The following is an 18348-nucleotide window of genomic DNA, read 5'->3' on the forward strand; positions in this document are numbered from 1 at the left end:
TTCCACTGTCGAACAACTCTCACTGTCAGGAGGTTCCTCCTAATGTTCAGATGGAATCTCTTTTCCTGTATCTTGCATCCATTGCTCTGTGTCCTATTCTCTGGAGCAGCAGAAAACAAGCTTGCTCCATCATCAATATGACACCCCTTCAAATATTTAAACAAAGCTATCATATCACCTCTTAGCCTTCTCTTCTCCAGGCTAAACGTACCCAGCTTCCTAAGTCTCTCCTAAAAGGGCATGGTATCATTTTTGGTAGTCTGGTGGCCCGCAGTGCTTTTGGGGCAAACAACTGGGTGATTCCTGCAAATTAGAACATACACTCAGAAAGTTAGCAATGATGATGATATTTATTTATAACATCCTTTTCACCAAAGGACAGAACATCAGACACATATAACAAAAAACACAGCCCTACAAAATGTTAAAATACTAAAATAATATACTAATATACCAAAAACAAAATCCTCATCAGTCACTATCCATCTTGGCCACCTTAGGCATGCTCAGCAATTCAATGCAATGAATTGAAGAGGAAGCGTCTTCAACCCTTTATGAAAGCAGATGAGATCCTCCTCCAGCGGGAGATGCAAAGGAAGCTACTTCCAGAAATGCAGTCAGACCCTGAAAGGGTTGCAGATAGAGCCTTACCTGTAATACTCCTTTGCCTTTAGATCTTAAATTGCTAAACAGTACATACCATGCTAGCCAAGCTGCCAGATGCTGGGGAAGGTTAAGGCACAGGACCTTAAATACCAGGACCAAAACCTTGTCAGGAACCATGGTCTGAACTGGCAGCCAATGGTACAAAACAAGAACTTCCAGCTTCATTATCAGAGATTGCTTAATCAACTATTCACTCAGAAAGCAAAGCCATCTTGGTCAGAACCACAGACGATCAATTCCAAGGCCTCATTTAACGCAGGAGTATACAAATGCACAGAGACACGCAATTACATAAATTCAAAGTCCCTTTCAAAAATAAAGTATGCCAGGAAAAGCGAGATGACAAGGAGAAGCAGCCAAAACTGCTTTCAATGAGAAGCCTGGTCTCTCTTCCGTCTGTCCTCCTACTGACATGTAAGGTGGGAGTCCATCAAACAACCACAGTCTTCTCCGATTAGGACTAAAAACAGCCGTGAGGATTGTCATTGCAGCGCGTAACCATTCACTAAGTGAAATGTTACCTGTCAAACAGCCCACGGGAATTTTTGAAGAAAACCCCCATCACATACAATGAATGGAAAGGCATATCCAACTCAAATACTTAAACGTGGGCTTTATTTCAGTTACACCCAGGTGATAAAAGAAGTACCTGTCCGTATCAACCGCAAAGGCTACCCAGGATGTCCAATGGAACAAGAAAGCAGAGTCAGTCTCTCTTTGTGTTTGTCCCATTGCCAGCCTTTGCCACTGTCGCCACCTAGAGACTAAAGTTTGTACAACAGTTCCATGATGGCGAGTGTAGTGCTTTGGCCAAAGATGAAAGCGCCGCAGAGAACTGTGAGGATCCCCCAGAAAATCAGACAAGACCTGCAAGGAAGAGAAAAAGGGAAACGCACAAGAAAGAGCAAGCTGCACGCACTGATCTGAATACTTAGGAAAACACACGTTGCTATCTAGTTACTAAATACAAGTTGAATATCCCTTACCCCAAATTCTGAAATCCAAAATACTCCATATGGATGGCTGACACAGTGACCCTCTGATGGTTCAGTGCACACTTTGTTTTGTGCACAAAATTATTTAAAACATTACGTATTAAATTATTTTCAGCCTATGTGTACAAGGTCTAACCGAATTTTATGCTTAGACTAGGGTCCCAGCTCCAATATACCTTATTGTGTTAATAGAAATATTGCAAAATCTAAAAATTCCAAAATCCCAAACACTTCTGGCCCCAAGCATTTTGGATACAAGAGATTCAACCAGTACTAGAAATTACAACAGGCAGGTTGTATGACATTCAAATGTCTAGATCATTCGGGATGATGTGTAACGCATTAGCTGCCACGCAGATGCAAAATCATCATTGACACACTATGTGGCAGCAAAATTCTGATATATTCTACTCTATCAAGCTGCCTTGCCTTTCCTTCATCCTAATTCAACTGCAAAATCGATTTCATGGGATGATCCCTAAGTTCAAGCATTAAGAAGCATGGTTTTAATAGCATGCCACTAATTAGTCGTCTCACCTAGAAAGACCCAAAAGGCTCCTAGGGAAATTGTTTCAATTTATTGATAATCTGGGCTGCCCTTTCCTGCTCCTTTTGCAGGTCTTGAAAAGAAAAAGAAAAAAGAGGGACCAGGTAGTACTAAACTACTCTTTTATGTGGGAGAAATAAAAAGGGTACAAGTGGGAGCATAAATGAAAAGCACTCAATACTACTTTCTACCTTCACCCCAAGAGATTACAGTGTGGGATTCTGTTTTTGGAATGAAAGACTGGTCCCACATTGCATCTTTTTTCCTTCATACTAGAGAATTTAATGTCACTATGGGAAAATGACTCAATTCCTAGATGCACAGCTTCACCAAGGAAGGTGCTGCCCCCAAAATAAGAATCTTGACCTCCCAGATGAAATGTTCCTGCCATCCCCAAAATTCTTGCATTGCAACAGTCACACTGAATGACTATTGCAACTTCAGTTGCTCACTTGGAAATGAAGTTAAGACATCAAAAAATAAAAGGGCCAGGCAAAGTTATCATGAGAATGCAAACACAGGTTGAGTCTTTCTTACCCAAAATGCTTGGGACAAGAAATAGACTAAGCTTCCATAACCCCCAACTGCTAGCAATGCTGGCTGAGGCTTCTAGGCATAGATATCTGGCAACATCTGGGGACCCAAGGTGTCCCTCCAAACATGGATCCTCAGGTGCTTTTGGAGTTGAGTTTCCAAAAACTAGAGGAAGCATGGTGAAGGACCCAAGGATGAAGATCATCTACGGTTGCAAACCACGACACTAGACCATCAGCTTTTCCTTCACAACCACATGGCAAGTATAAGAGGCAGGGGAGATATACACATACTTGGTCCTTGGCTTGACTGGTTCTGTCTCCATCGCACACACCAAACACAGCCCTACAAGTTGAACAGAAATTGCTCAGTACGCTTAATACTGGGGTAACATCGTAAAGGAGTGCAAGATATTAATTTTAAAATACACTGCCGTTTCCATTTAGTCACAACATGTTCAGCTGCCAGGTGTTCCTCTCCAAATAGACTAACTATGTCATGTTGCTATCCAGGGAGGCAATGGTGGAACGTGTCATTTATTGTCAAGTCAATTGTCAGGGCTGACAGAGTTATTTCAAGCCTGTTCCTAATGGGTAACCTCTTCTCAGCGTGACTCAGAATTGGGTTCAGCAACTGAGCTGTTTTTCAAAAGTAGCAGCCAGTCCCTCTCCTCATATATTCCAAAATTCAGACCTTATCACACTTCCACTGACAGCACATGTAGATCCATGGAGCATGCAGTTTCTATCACAGCACGCCTGAGGTTTCTGCTAATAATCTGGATGCCCTGAGAGATTATGGCTGCATCTACACTGCAGAATTAATGCAGCTTGACACTGCTTTAACTGCCATGGCTCCATGCTATGGAATTCTGGGTTGTGTAGTTATGTGAGATATTTAGCCTTCCTGTTAGAATGTTCTGGTGCCACAAGAAACTACAAGTCCTAGGATACCATACTATGGAGCCATGGCATTAATTCCATTAATTCTGCAGTGTAGATGCAGCCTATGGAGTTTATCACATGGGACGAATCCCATGCAGAAATTCAAGTTAAACTGCTTGGGGAATAGAAGCAAAGGACAGGATACTCTCCAATATTTTGCAGGTAGGAACCAGGACCTGTGTGGCCAAGCAACATCACAATATGGCCAAGATAGCAAAGGTTACAAACAAGGGAGAAAAGAATGTGGTCAAGATAGTAAAGATTGTGAATAAGGAAGAAAGGCTGCAGCAGTTTGCTTTTCCTTGAGCCTACATCTTCTTCTCTCTGTTGAGTTAACTCAGTCCAAACCATTTTTGCACTTTGAAATCAGTTTGCAGCCTTTGACATAAGCCAAAGAGGGCGAAAGTGGGAGGAGGAGAAAGAAACTGGGACATTTTAAAAGCAGCTGAGAAAGTGGGATGACAAAGGAGTAGTTGGACAGTTCGGACATTCAGATGGCATGGTCTCCTATGTAAGGGCACAAGGAACATAGAGGATGTAGGTGTATACCTGGAAAAATGAAGATGAAGAAAGCACTGATGCCTCCAATGACACTGATCACCTTGCTGATGTCTGGAACGCACAGGGCAATGACTAGGGTGACCACGACCCACGCAGTTGTGAGCATGATTCTCATCCATTTCTCATAAGGCTCCACCACCAGCAGATAGCTATGCTTGGAACTCAGGCAGACATCCTGGAGGACGGACCTAGCACATTGCGATTGCAAAATAGAAAAATGCTACTTTTAGCTGAAGTCATAGGGTCAAAGGAAGGAGAAAAGGAACTTACATGTGCATGAGACTTCCAGGGGATTCTGACCTCAGTACTTCCTCAGGTCAAAGCACAGAGAAAGTAGCACTTGTGATCCTTACCTTCCCAAAAGAAGGACAATGGGGTAGATGGTGATGATGGAGATGCCGAACAAGAGCCGGGCGATGATGACCACCACATCATTTCCCGGGTAGGACATGAGAATGTCTGGCGCCACATCAGCACCAAAGGTCAAGTAGCCATACAGCCCTAGGGAGGAGAAAGATAATCCTACCTCTTAAGTTTGGTAAGAAATTTGGCAATGTGCAGCCCAGGTGTTCAGCTAAGAAGCAAGGAAGTCAGCTGTTTCATAGTACTTGGGTTATCTACTGCCATGCCCACGTTTCCCCAGCGCAGCACAAAAAGCACTCACATATGCACACACAATGAAGTGTGTTGAATAGGATTCCCTGTGGTTCGGGTTAAGAGATCTCAGGGTCAGGAATGGATAGGATGTTCTGTGGCTGTTTCATGACATCACCCTTGCAACATCACCAAGGGCTGGTTCTCCATGGCATCACAAGGGGTTTTAACCCTGACCTGACAACCCTACCTATGGCACAGTATTGGTTTATTAAAATGTCTGGCCTGGCACGGCCTGCAAATTCACATACAAGGTTTTTGAGGAAAGGACTTTTACGAGGGTGCTGTACCATTTTTAAGTGCTGACTGACCCATCAGGGGGTCATCTTATCTAAGCATAAGATTGGAAGGAGAATATGGTGCAAAATGGACAGCCCCTATTCTTTAAGCCTTGGGAACTCTGTTCAGGATTTGCAAATTAAAAATTCCATTTGCATGGAACTGAGGTCTGCTTTTCAGACCCGTGGCACTGGGCCTGGACAAAGCTGGAAGAACCTTACCTGTCAGAGAATAAATAAGAAAACAGAAGAGCATGGACATCACAGAGACCACAACCCAGTGTGAGAGCTTCTTGTTGCTCATGCTGCTGTAGATGGCAATGCATGCTTCGTGGCACTGAAACACAGAGCGGGTTTTGAGGGCAGAGCTGGGGAAGTGTGGCATCCATACCCACCCTTTTCTGGAGTCCCACTGTTGCCGACCTCCCTGCTCTATTACTATTATTATTACGCAGTAATTATAAACAAATTATGCAGGTAAAATAACATACTATAAAAGCAACTAATACATGTAATCAAATATAAAATTATCTGGTCGATCAATTATTGGAGCAATCCAATAGAACAGTTTGCTCCACAAGTCAGCCTCTCAACCTGTGCTCATTTCTCCAGTGAAAATTCATGGGGACCATTAAGAGATTTCATAATACAGATTGAGTCTCCTTATCCAGAATTCCAGCATCCAAAATTGTCATGACTCTGGGATAAGGATGTATACAAGATTTGCAGATTTTCTTATCTTTAAGAATAATTTTTTTCACCCTTGCATAAGAATAAAAAAAAACTAGCCCTTTTGCTTCTTTGCTTTTGCACCTCTTTGCACAAAATCAGGTTCTGCCCCCAAACCATTGCGTTTTGCACAAAATATGTCCACAAAACAGAATTTTTTTAAAATGAAACATATATTAATGCTCTACTCATCTTACCATTGGAGATAATAAATTTGAACAGTTTTGTTCATAGATGTAAGAACTAAATAACCAAAGATTTACATGCCCATTCAGAGGTAAATGTGCCAAATGAAAAAGAAAAGAAAAAGTTCCCATTTTGTCTCTTATGTAAACCAATCTATCGAGGAAAGTGCTCCACTGACCCTTGGCTCCTTCCAGGAAGGATTAATCCAATAGAACAAATAATTACAAATTAATATTAATATTAATATCAATATCCCAGTACAGAGACTCAAGGCGGCATTCACAGTATAGGGACTCAAGGCAGCATTCCCCTTGCATTTCAAGACCATGAAAACATAGCTCAGGGAAAGAAAGAAAAGAAAAACCCAAGGTTTGGATCAAACTTATATATATATAAACACAAAGGGAGGGGGGATTAAATCTGTTACCTGAAATCCAAAACAGATTGTCGGAATAACGCTGAACATGGAGGCCCAAGAGGAGACCCTGCAAGGTTTGGAATTAAAACACAGTATTGTGAAAGTTGGGCAGTTTTCCAGCTCAGAGGAGACCAATCTTAAAGAAACCTGCCATCTACTAAAGAGTGTCCATGATAACACTTACCCAGGGGAACGGTGATGTTCGTGCAAAGCAACGTGATCCATGCGGAGGTAGTATTTTACAACAATGACCAGCGTCAGATAGCAAGCTGCCAAGGTGCCCAGGATACTGAAAATGCACACAAGGTGAAGGATTAGGCAACAAAAACACTCAAAACCAAGCCCGATCCCGCAGCATTCAAAATTGCATCCCATTGTGTTTCAAGGCACAGAAATGGCTAATGCATCCCAGCTCAGTCTGAACATTGTTTGTTGTGTTGTGGTTCATTTTAGGGTATTCAGTATGTGATCAGCAGACCCTGGCATGATATGGACAAGGTTGGATTTGGGGAGTAGTAGGAAACCTGTTTTGAGACACCTTTTACTCAGTTTTGAAAGTGTTGCACAAAGCGGGGAGGGCTGTTGCAAAACAACTGCAAGACGTTGGCACAGGTTTGGAGGAAAGTGTTAGATTTGGGGGTGTTTACTATGACTCCTGAGTGGAGATGTCTGTTAAATTTCTGAAGATGCCAGCCACAGATACCGGTGAAACATCAGGAATAAACTCTTTTTTCATGGCCACATAGCCCGAAAAACCCACAAAAAACTATGGATGCCAACCATGAAAGCCTTCACCTCTACCTGACACTTCACGACAACTTTGTTAACTAGGAACACAAAATTTTGGAATCTCCTACAAAGCTCTTTTTGGGGGCAGTGCAAAATGTAGGGTTTTCGCCACAAAAAGTTGCAAAACAATTGCATGATTTTGAGGTTTTGAGGAGATTCAAAATTTCGGGATTCGTGGTTAGCTTCTCAGCAATAACACTGAGCAGTTTCTCTGCAAATCCTGCATCGATAAACACAGACCCGGTGTCAGAAAGGACATTAATAGAAACTACTGGACTCTTACCTTGTGTACTTCTGGAACCCAATTTCTTTGGGGATAGAGAGGGGAAAGATAACCAAGATGCAGAGGACAGACAAGGTGAAGCGATGGTCTGTGAACCAATGTTGCCGGAAAGTTCCTCCGCTCAAGGTTTCATTGGGGTAGAAAGAATCACATACTGGAATGGCAAGGTGCATAAGGAGGGTATTAATTTCAATCAGTCAATCAATTGATTGCCTTCATTGCAGTTAACAAACCAAAGGCAAAATAAGAACAAAATACGACACTCATCAGAACATAAGAACATTTGTGCAATCCTTCAATCTGTCCTCCATATCCATGAATTCTTTATACATAGATTCAACCATCCATTAAAAATATTCCAAAAAGATATAAATTCTAAAAAGCAAATCTTGATTTTGCTATTGTATATAAGGGACACTATTTCACTATGCCGTTGTATCAAATGGGACTTGAGCATCCATGGATTTTGGTATCCATGGGGGATTCTGGAACGAAAGCGCAGCGCATACCGAGATCCCACTGTATTTAACTTTGATTAAATCTTGTTCTGTTTTTACTATTACCATTGTTACTTTTTTAAATGATCCATTAGAACAGAATGGACTACACTTCTCTAGAATGAACACTTAGCAACTGGCAGACTATTGCAGGGATTGTTACTTCCATGGACTCACGTTTTTCTAGCTGGTCCCCCACGACTCTGAGAAAGGCCACCGAGATCATGAAGAGGTTCAGGATGAAGCAGATTTCGCAAAGCTTCCCCACGGCTGCCCCACAGATCTCCCTTACCACTCCTTGGTACGTTGTCTGGGTGCTGATGGAAGTGGCGTAGCCCAAGATGACCAAGCCACTGATCAGGAATATTAAAGAGCCCTGCAAACAAAGAAAACCAAATACAGTCGGCCCTCCTTATCCACGGATTCAACCATCCACGGCTTGAAAATATTTTTAAAAATACTTATCCTGGGAGCACCAAAAAGAAGCATGGATCCCCTCTACTCTCTCATCCATCTAGCCTTTAGGATGAGCAAAAACAGTTATGCCTGACAGAATTTTATATGTTCTTTGGCATCATTTTCCTTTGCATCGTCCTTTACATTCTTTGTTACACGCCCCTAAATTTTACCCTCAACTTATCCACGGGTCATATCAAAATCCATCATTTTGGCCCCAAAACTTGCCCTCGACTTATACATGAGGTCAACTTATAGTCGAGTACATGCGGCAATCAAATCTGCAAAAGTCAAAACCACAAATGTAGAGAAGGGTTTTCTCTAAAAGTCTCTAGGTCCTCCAGCGCAACTCTTATGCTCTTATCCTCTGGCAGAGTTGCGCTGGAGGACCTAGAGATTCCTAGGGAGAACATATTAATCAAAACTGCTAATAATCAAACCTGCAAGAGTCAAAGCAGCAAATGCGGAGGGCCAACCTTAGTATAAAAAAACAGCCCATGCCATCCCAGGAAACCCAACTGGGTTTCCCTTTGCACTTACCAGCTCCACCAGAACAGCCAAAGTGACTCCTCCAGCCTTATTGAAAGCCCAGGGGAAATTGAGAAGGCCAGCCCCAAGGGCAGATTTCAGCATGATAAAAACAGCCCCCGCGGAGGAGAGTTGGGGGCTTTCCGGTTTGGCTAGCAAGCTGATGCTTTCCCTAGCCAACTCCTCCATGTCTGAAAAGAGAAAGAGAGATGGGGAATTTTTGCAATTTTTTTTTAACCCTGTCTTTAAGACTGAGCAGATTAAGCCGACTTCAAACGGTGAAGGGATTCTTCCCTTGACCCTTGTAAGGGTCACCCCAGCCCCATTGCTTTGCAGTCAAGCTAAAGTCAAATTTTGTTCCCTCTATTTGGAAAGGATTGCAAGAATAAGGGAAAGGGGCACTTAAGATTTGCGTTTCACCAGTTACAAGCTTGAGAGAATGGGGGGGAACTAAAACAGCAAATGGACAGCTTGTGTGTTGCAGAGATAAAGGAATGCAAAGGTTCTCTTTCATGCTCATATAGGGAGCAAAACAGACTGTGCTCCAAGCACTTTCCCTTCTTATAGCGGCTTAATTCAATTAGCAGGTTCAGCCGAAGAGGCTAAAATTGGGCCCTGAGAAAAGTAGCAAGAGGACTCCAGATTCTGCAGGAAGATGTTTGCAAACAGAATCCAATATGAGCAAACTAGAAGTCGACAGAGGATGGAGGAGAGGTTTGCAGCATCACAGCCTCCCATCTTTGTTAAGTCCCCATTTTAAATCCTCAGAGGTTTGCAGCATTGCAGCCTCCCATCTTTGTTAAGTCCCCATTTTAAATCCTCAGAGACATCCCCAGCATCAACAAACCTTTTATCTTTCACTAAGTGCACATGTGAAGTAAACCAAAGACATTTTGCACCTTCTCGGTGGCACATGAAGGCTTCACTGAAAATGCATCCAGGGAGGGCTTTTACTTCCTCTGGTTTTTGTTGCCTTCAAGTCATTTTTGACTTATGGCGACCCTAAGGTGAACCTGTTCTGGGTTTTTTTGGGCCAAATTTGTTCAAAGGGGGGTTGTCTTTGCCTTCCCCTGAGGCTAAGAGAGTGTTACTTGCCAAAGGTCACCCAATAGGTTTCCATGGCTGAAGGAATTTCAAACCCCGGTCTTCCAGTGTCTAAGTCCAAGACTCAGACCATGGCATCACTAATCTCCCCTTTTCTTTTTATTCCCATTTTGGTAGTCAGACTTATCCGGTGCCACAACAAACTACAATTCCAAGAATTCCGTAGGATTGATCCATGGCAGTTAAAGCGGTGTCAAACCGGATCATTTCTGCAATATGGATGCAGCTTGAGTAAGCAAAACCATCCTGCAAATATCTTCTGTCAAAGGACTGTTGCAGCTGCAAATCACATACTGCTGAAGCTGCAACCTTCACACCTCTTCTCACAGTTACACTATCATGGGAGAAGGCGAATCTTTAAATTTTAAATCAGATCTTAAATTTTTTAAACTCTTCAATTATGCCTTGGGAACAGATATGGATTGCAAAGTGGCACATTCGTGCAGAGGGTGCCCAATTATTTAAAAGCTGCTGGGAGCGAAGGATGGTGCCATGTTTAAAGAGCCATGCCATGCCATCCGGAACATCACTCCTTGCATGAGTCTATCAGCCTCATGGCAGAACTATTAGTAAGGCAGACGTTCCCAAGGAATTAAAGGCTGAATGAATCCTCAAATTTCTTCCAACCCGAGGATCCTATGAACTCTTGGGGAGGCCTGGAACTAGAGTCAGTTTCCTGGGGATGTTGGGATTTGGAGGCTGGAGCAAGTAAAATCTCTTTCTTCTCATAACCATTGCCTATTTGAGAGGTTTAAAGAGCTGACCATGCAAAAAACAATCTTGGGGACATAGCCTTGGTGTCTCTTGAGTAACAATTTTGTAAGACGTTTAAACTAAATGACGCAAAAACGCACAAAACCACTACACCATGTCGAGTCTATTATTGTTGTTGTTCTTAATATTAATATCCTGCCTTCTTCCGAAGGCGGCTTACAAATCTCCCTTAACATAATCTGGGCCACTCCTGGGATTGCAGAACCAGGTACTGGATGTTACTCCAGATTAATTATGGAAATAAAAAAAAACCCAGGCTTGAATTTTGCAAAGGAAAGCCATCTTCTTCTATTAAAGGATATCTCAAGGGAACAGCTCAACCGTCTTAATTCATTTTTTATTTCCCAGCCATGTGACCTTTTGATCTCGGTAAGCAGGATAAAGAGACTTTAATCAGCTGCTATAAGGAATTATGAATGGCTAATTGTGTCTGTCATCCCAATTATATATTTGCAGCCGAAGGTGTTCCTAGCCATCCAGCCTGCCCTTTGCCGCCTCCGCCATCATTGAGCTGCCCGCCAAAGAATGCGGCCGTAATTGGCTCGGGCGATTTAGGAATTAGCCATTGGGCTGTGAAAGAAAGGCGCAGCCAATGAGAAAGTCTCCGGACGCGACTGGGGCGCTTTGATGCCATTCGGTTCTGGTTTTCAAAGGCTCTCCAAGAACGGTCCCTAATCTTCTATTAGCATCACAGGGAGAAGATACATTGGCCCCATTATCTGGGACTTGGAGAGACTTGGAACGCTTTCAGCACCCACTGAAATGAAACTGGCATCAAGTCAGGTGACCATAGAATCGGAGAGTTGGAAGAGACCACAAGGGCCATCCAGTCCAACCCCATTCTGCCAAGCAGGAACTCTCAATCAAAGCATCCCTGACAGATGGCCATCCAGCCTCTGTATAAAGACTTCCAAAGGAGGAGACTCCATTACATTCGTGCAGGGAGTGTATTCCACTGTCAAACAGCCCTTACTGTCAGGACGTTCTTCCTAATGTTTAGGTGGAATATCTTTGTCTGTAGCTTGCGTCCATTGCTCTGGGTCCTATTCTCTGGAGCAGCAGAAAACAAGCTATTAAATACAACGGCATAGCAAAAAGTGTCCCTTATATAAAATAGCAAAAATTCAGATTCGCTATTTGGAATTTATATTTTTAAAATATATTTTCAAGCAATGGATGCTTGAGTCCGTGGATAAAACATATCCATGGATAAGGAGGGCTGTCCGTCCTACATTAGCTTTCCTAACAAGTGGCCTTACAAGGAAATGTTAGTTCTCTTGCGCTGTATATATTCTCAGTGACTGGAGTTGATCCAAATGAGTGGCTGGAGGCAACATTAAATGAAGAAGACACACATCATTTCCAACCATGAGCAAACTTTTCAACCACAGAGCCTTTGCACCATCAGACTGAAACCAAAGCCAAGCCTTTCCACTTGGCTCCCAAAGGAAGAGCTTCCCCCGGCCCCCATTTTAAGTTATAATTGCACCGAGGCAAAGTTTGGTATGCAAGATGTCAAGCTGATTCAAGATTATTTCATCAGATATCTTTCGCCTCCCTTTAAGCTGTTTAACCTCTGCGGTAATCCTGGCCAAGTCAGTGACTCGCTGGGCAACTTTTGTCAGGTCCCTTGACCTTGCCGATCCTCGGTCAACCTAGCTGGAAAATTGGCTAAGAACCCAACTTCGCAAGGAGGAAGGAGGGAGGCCAGGATGGAAAAGAACAACCCCCTGCGCTGAGACTTTCTAGATGCAACTATTTTACTCTTGCAGCCTTGTGTTTGGAGTTGGCATCCTTTCGGCAACCTTTTACGTGTTTTAATGGTTTAAATCAACCTTATGCTATGTTTGACCGTGTGAGTCAGGGTGATGTAGTAGTCTGAGCATTGGGTTGTTGTCATTATTATTATAATGATTATTATTATTATTACAAGTGGCAAACCCTCTATGAACAAGTCTTGCCAAGAAAACCCCATGATAGATTCATCTTAGGGTCACTGTAAGTAGGAAAGAACTTGAAGACACACAACATGGGCAACAAAGACCTTTTTTCAGGGCAGTCGTGGCCAAACTTTGGTCCTCCAGGTGTTTTGGACTTCAGTTCCCAGAAGCCCCAGCTAGCTTGGCCAACAGTCAAGAAAGCTGGGAGCTGAAGTCTAAAACACCCGGAGGACCAAAAAACATCTAGGGACGGCCCTGTTGGCCATACAGCAAATCCAACAACATCCAAACAACGATACCTTTATTTGACCAACTAAAATGCACAATTCCATGTTGCAAGCTATCGACATCACACTGGTTTCTGTTTGCCGATGAAGAAGCCAGCGAGACTTTGAAAGCTTGCAACATGGAATTGTGCATTTTGGTTGTTCCAATAAAGGCATCGTTGTTTGGATGTTATTGGATTTGCTATATGGCCAGAGTAAAAAGGGGTGCCCCTGCCAGCATAGGACGACACATCCCTCTCTTGGGTCAAAGTACGGTTCAGCCCTCCATATCCACGGATTTCTTATCCATGGAGCCAAGCATCTACAGTTTGAAAATAATTTAAAAATGCATAAATCCCAACGGCTTGATTTTACCATTTTATAGAAGGAACACCATTGTATTATGCCATTGTATTTAATGAGACTTGAGCGTGCATGGATTTTGGTATCCACAGGGAATCCTGGAACCAAATCCCAGCAGATACCAAGGTCTGTATATATGCCCCCACTATTACTACTACTACTACTACTTATTATTATTATCATTATCATTATTATTATTAATTCCTTTCTCCCGATACAATCTTCCAGACACAGACTTGCCCCCTCTCCAAGTAATAATAATAATAATAATAATAATAATAATAATCTGCCTTTTCCTGAGGGAATCAAGGCAGATTACAACAGAAATATCACAACTAAATATCATAAAAATAAAAGTTCACAATTGCAAATAGTTCACAAGTTCTACTCTTTCATGACCAATTTTCATTAAGCTTTCATCCATTCAACCTTAAGAGTGAGCTGCTGGGATTTTGTACATTCTTTGACACAGTTTTCCTTTGCTCCATCCTTTATATCAGTGGTTCCCAACCTGTGGGTCAGGACCCCTTTGGGGGTCGAACAACCCTTTCACAGGGGTCGCCTAAGACCATTGGAAAACACATATTTGCATGTAGCAATGAAAATAATTGTATGGTTGGGGGTCACTACAACATGAGGAACTGTATTAAAGGGTCCTGGCATTAGGAAGGTTGAGAACCACTGCTTTAGATCCTTTGTTGCATGCCCCTAAATTTTACCCTCAACTAATAATAATAATAAAAATAATAATTTTTATTTTTATTGTAAGCCGCCTCTCCCACACGATCTAGGAGGCTTACAGTATCACGGCTCATAACAAAATCCATAATTCCCCCCCCAAAACCTACCCTCGACTTATACATGAGGCCGACTTATAGTTGAGTATATATGGTAAGTGGACAAAATACAGCATGCCTAGAGATTTTGCATGATCAGTCAACATTCAGACAAGACAAAAAAAAGAAATCCAACTATACCCATACTGGTGTCTCCAAAGCTTTGCCGAAGGCCTTTCCGCGCACCATTCAAAGAGAAGAGGAATGGATCTTCAAGACTGGTCCCAGCATGGAAAGGTTGGAAAAACTACTAGAATGGGAGAAGGCTGAATCTGACCCTCAACTCTGATTTTTTCTTATTTGGGGAAGGAAAGCGAGACAGAGAGGGGTCTTGCGCCAATAAGAATCTGATTCTTTTCTTATCCAATCCCTCCTTTCATGTTCTGTTTGTGGATACTGAGGTCTACCTATAGTTTAACAAACGGCTAGCCGGATCTGTTTGCCAGCTTAATCCTCAATTACTTGAGCTCCATTCCTTGCAGCGCTGACTTTGGGAGGGGAAGAGGACCGCTTCTTCCCACTAAGCCGTCTCAAAGGTTTCTTAAGAAGAAGGATGGCCTTTTTCCAAAGAAAAGAGAAAACTCTATGTTTGTTTTCTCCATAGGCATGCTTTTCGATGGCTTTCAAGTATAGCGGTAGTTCCGGTTTAACTTGTGGGTGCAATCGTCGGAGTAGAGCATTTGTTCGGTCGTCCTTGGACCACAGCAAGTTAAAACCAAACGGCAGGATTTTGGATAAAAACAATGCATTGATAAACTTATGTGCCCATCCCCAAGCTGTCCCTATAGAAATTTTGTCTACATTTGGGAGCTTTAAAAGATGAAACCCTCCACTGCCTTCCTCTTAATAACTCTAGATATCTTTTTTCAACTTCCGCCTTGAGCTTTCCATAAATAATCCAAAACGGTTCCAAACAACAATCTTCTTTAGTAGCTAAAATAAAGCTGAGCTGCATTAGAAAGATAACATTTCGTCTTTAGATGAACAAGTTGGAGGCTCATGTTTGGTTCATGTTTCATATGTTTTAGTTCTGTTTGTTAATTGCATATATATATATATGCTTATACACACATATAAAACACAGAAAGAAAGAAAGAAAGAAAGAAAGAAAGAAAGATTTAAAAGGAAACAAACACTACTTCTCTGAAGTTTGTCCTGAATCCCAGAATGATTTAAGTAATTGATCGATCGATCGATTACTTGTATCATTCTGGGATTCAGGACAAACTTCAGAGAAGTGTTGCTTATTTGCTTTTAAATTTCTTTCTTTCTCTTTCTTTCTTTCATTCTTGTTTTCTTTCTAATATGTGCGTATGCATATATATATATTTATATATATATGCAATTAAACAGAAATAAAAGACATATAACTAATACATATATTAGATAGATAAGATACGATAGATAGATAGATAGATAGATAGATAGATAGATAGATAGATAGATAGATAGGAGAGATTAGATAGATAATGTTAGGAGATAAAATAGGCAGATATGATAGATTACTTGCATTGCTGATCTAGGAAGCATAACTGGCATTCTTGGCTCAGATATTTACTTGTCAGGATTGTGAACTAGCTCCAGAAATATGATCATGTATCTTTCCAAAATACGTCATATGCCACCCTGAAATGTAAAATTAATAGATGGTTTGTTTTGGGAAAAGCAGGAGCAGTGACCAAAAGACCGACTAAAGGTATCATATTAAAGAACTGTGTACTTACCCTTAGATGAGCTTTCCTCTTGATATTTGTTTGGTAAGTAATGTGGTTCAAGAGAAAACTTCCACAGGTGTACCAAATTTCTATCAGCTACACCTGGGGAAAACATTTCCCCTCCTGCACAGCTTTTAAAGGTACACCATCTTTTTCATTGGGAGACTTTGTAGTTATCGCCATCCTGGATATTTAGAAATACAGGTATTCTTCATTTAAATAAATATATATAATATATAATATATTTATATACTGCCTTTCCAATAGATCAAAGCGGTTTACAAAATTACAAAAAAATACATAACACATAAATGATTAACAAAAACAAATAAATAAAATAAAATAAAATAAAATAAAATACCTAAACAATACATAACGTATACAAACTAAAATTCCATCCCTCATCCCTTAACTAAAATACACCCATCATTAAACATTGGTGCCCGAGGCAGAAATAGCATGGAAAGAATAGGGATATATTCCTTAACCACAAAAGGAAGAAGAGTTCAACATGTTTCTTATTAAAACTATCAATACATATACAACAATATAACCAAGTCGCATAACCCTTGCATGAGCCAGTATGGCATAGTGGTTTGAGTGTTGGACTAAGACTTTGGGGACCAGGGTTCGATTCCCACTTGACCATGAAAGTCACACTCTCTCAGTCTCAGAGAAAGGCAAGGATGACTCCTCTCTGAACAAATTTGGCCAAGAAAACCCCATTACATGTTCGCCTTAAGTGTCAGCATAAGTCAGCAATGATTTGAAGGCACACAACAGCAAACAGCGAAAGGAAAGGTCCTCCCTGGATACATTTTTGGGAGAAGCCTCCCTTTGCCACCTAGAAGGTGCAAAATATCTTTGGTTTACTTACTTCAGGTGACTTTGGGCAAGTCACATACTCTCAGCCTCAGGGGAAGGTAAGTCAGAAATGACTTGAAGGCACACAGCAAAAGACAGCTGGAATTATCCATCAGACAGTTGTAACGCTGTAGTTCAAAGGCAAGGACAAGAGGTCTAGTACTTCCCCCAAACAAACTACAAATCCCAGGATCCCACAAAACAGAATGGTATCAAAATCTGAAAGGGTATCTCCGCCACACAGTTAAAGCAATTTGACCCCACTTTAATGTGGCTCCAGACTATAGGATTCTGGAATATCTCCTTTAGATCTAGTTACTCCAAGACAGTCTCTTGGAAATACAACAAAGTACTCTGGTTATCAAAAGTACTCTGGTTATCTTTGAAATTGTCATTCAGGGGAGTGCACTAACCTTTTAGCGGAGAATGTTAACTATCACACTAACAACCACAGGATTTTGTTTGTAATGGAGCCATGACAAAGTGGTATGAAACGGATATAACTGTGTGGGTGCAGATGCACCTTCTGTGCACATGTTTTACACCGGCATATGGCAAAGCAATTTGAAATATTCCAGAATCCAAAATTGTGCACATGGATGGCCGAGACGCTTTGCTTCCTGATGGTTCAGTGTACACAAACTTTGTTTCTTGCACAAGATTATTAAAAATATTGTTTATAAAAACCATCAAGTAGGCTGAAACTAAGTGTCCCTTCCCCTTTCTGGCTGGCCTTGTGTGTCTTAACAGTGTGCCAAGCAGAAATTTGGCACCTAACGTTTTTTCCCAGGACACAGAGGCAGCATTGGAAAGGCTTTGGCTGATGAATTCCTGAGTCTCTCAAGCATCTGATTTGAGACACAGCAACCATGCCAAGAAACCGGCAACGACAAAGTGGCTGGCCTCAGGTAAAAAGGAAAAGGTGGAAAGTTCCAGTATTTGGCAACCTTTGCTTCTTGCAACCCACCCTTGCAAATCAAATTAGGCTAAGAAGCTATGGCTTTACCCAAGGCCACTGCGATCTCTGCAGCCAAAGGGAAGGTTTCAACCCAAACGCCTAGAGATGTTGCAGAGACTTTTGCTTTAGGAGTCTCAGACCAGAATCCTATTAGTTCTTTAAGACATGTCTACATTCCCCCCATAGAAGCGGTTGGACATTTTGGTTCCAGAAACCCCAATCTTATTTGGAGTTTGGCCCACTCCGTAATGAAGAATTTGTGACTGTTTGGCTTAGATAGTAGTTGAATAGAGCCAGTGAGATGTATAAAAGCAGGTGTGCTGCAGATAAAGGTTACAATTTTTATCTTTCTCTCTCATGATAGTAGAACCTGGGGTCATCCAATGAATCTGAATGCTGGGAGATAACCACCTTTTCATACAATGCATAGTTAAAACCACAGAGTTTGTTACTGCAAGATGTA

The 18348-nt window shown here is 41.7% G+C and overlaps 1 protein-coding gene across 1 annotated transcript; it reads right to left on the bottom strand.

The window, feature by feature from the left end:
- Positions 1–1346: 1346 nt before the first annotated feature.
- Positions 1347–15975, bottom strand: LOC149306035 (putative sodium-coupled neutral amino acid transporter 8). Its single transcript, XM_089540264.1, has 11 exons — positions 15907–15975; positions 9078–9256; positions 8259–8457; positions 7585–7738; positions 6697–6801; positions 6522–6579; positions 5402–5516; positions 4601–4748; positions 4236–4435; positions 3036–3087; positions 1347–1533 (listed from the first exon to the last, which is right to left on the bottom strand). Exons 2-11 carry the CDS (start codon positions 9252–9254, stop codon positions 1431–1433), a joined length of 1311 nt encoding a protein of 436 aa, XP_089396390.1. The 5' UTR covers positions 9255–9256; positions 15907–15975; the 3' UTR covers positions 1347–1430.
- Between the last annotated feature and the right edge of the window lie 2373 nt (positions 15976–18348).

The sequence above is a fragment of the Sceloporus occidentalis genome, unplaced genomic scaffold (assembly GCF_023333645.1).
Source record: "Sceloporus occidentalis isolate IW3139 unplaced genomic scaffold, rSceOcc1.0.p SCAF_10, whole genome shotgun sequence".
Taxonomy (NCBI): Eukaryota; Metazoa; Chordata; class Lepidosauria; order Squamata; family Phrynosomatidae; genus Sceloporus; species Sceloporus occidentalis.

Coding starts and splice junctions, on each gene's coding strand:
- LOC149306035 (XM_089540264.1), bottom strand. CDS start 9,254: ATGGAGGAGTTGGCTAGGGAAAGCATCAGCTTGCTAGCCAAACCGGAA. Junction 8,458..9,077: donor TGGCTGTTCTGGTGGAGCTG/GTAAGTGCAAAG, acceptor CTTTGTTTGCAG/GGCTCTTTAATATTCCTGAT. Junction 7,739..8,258: donor GGGGGACCAGCTAGAAAAAC/GTGAGTCCATGG, acceptor TTGCCATTCCAG/TATGTGATTCTTTCTACCCC.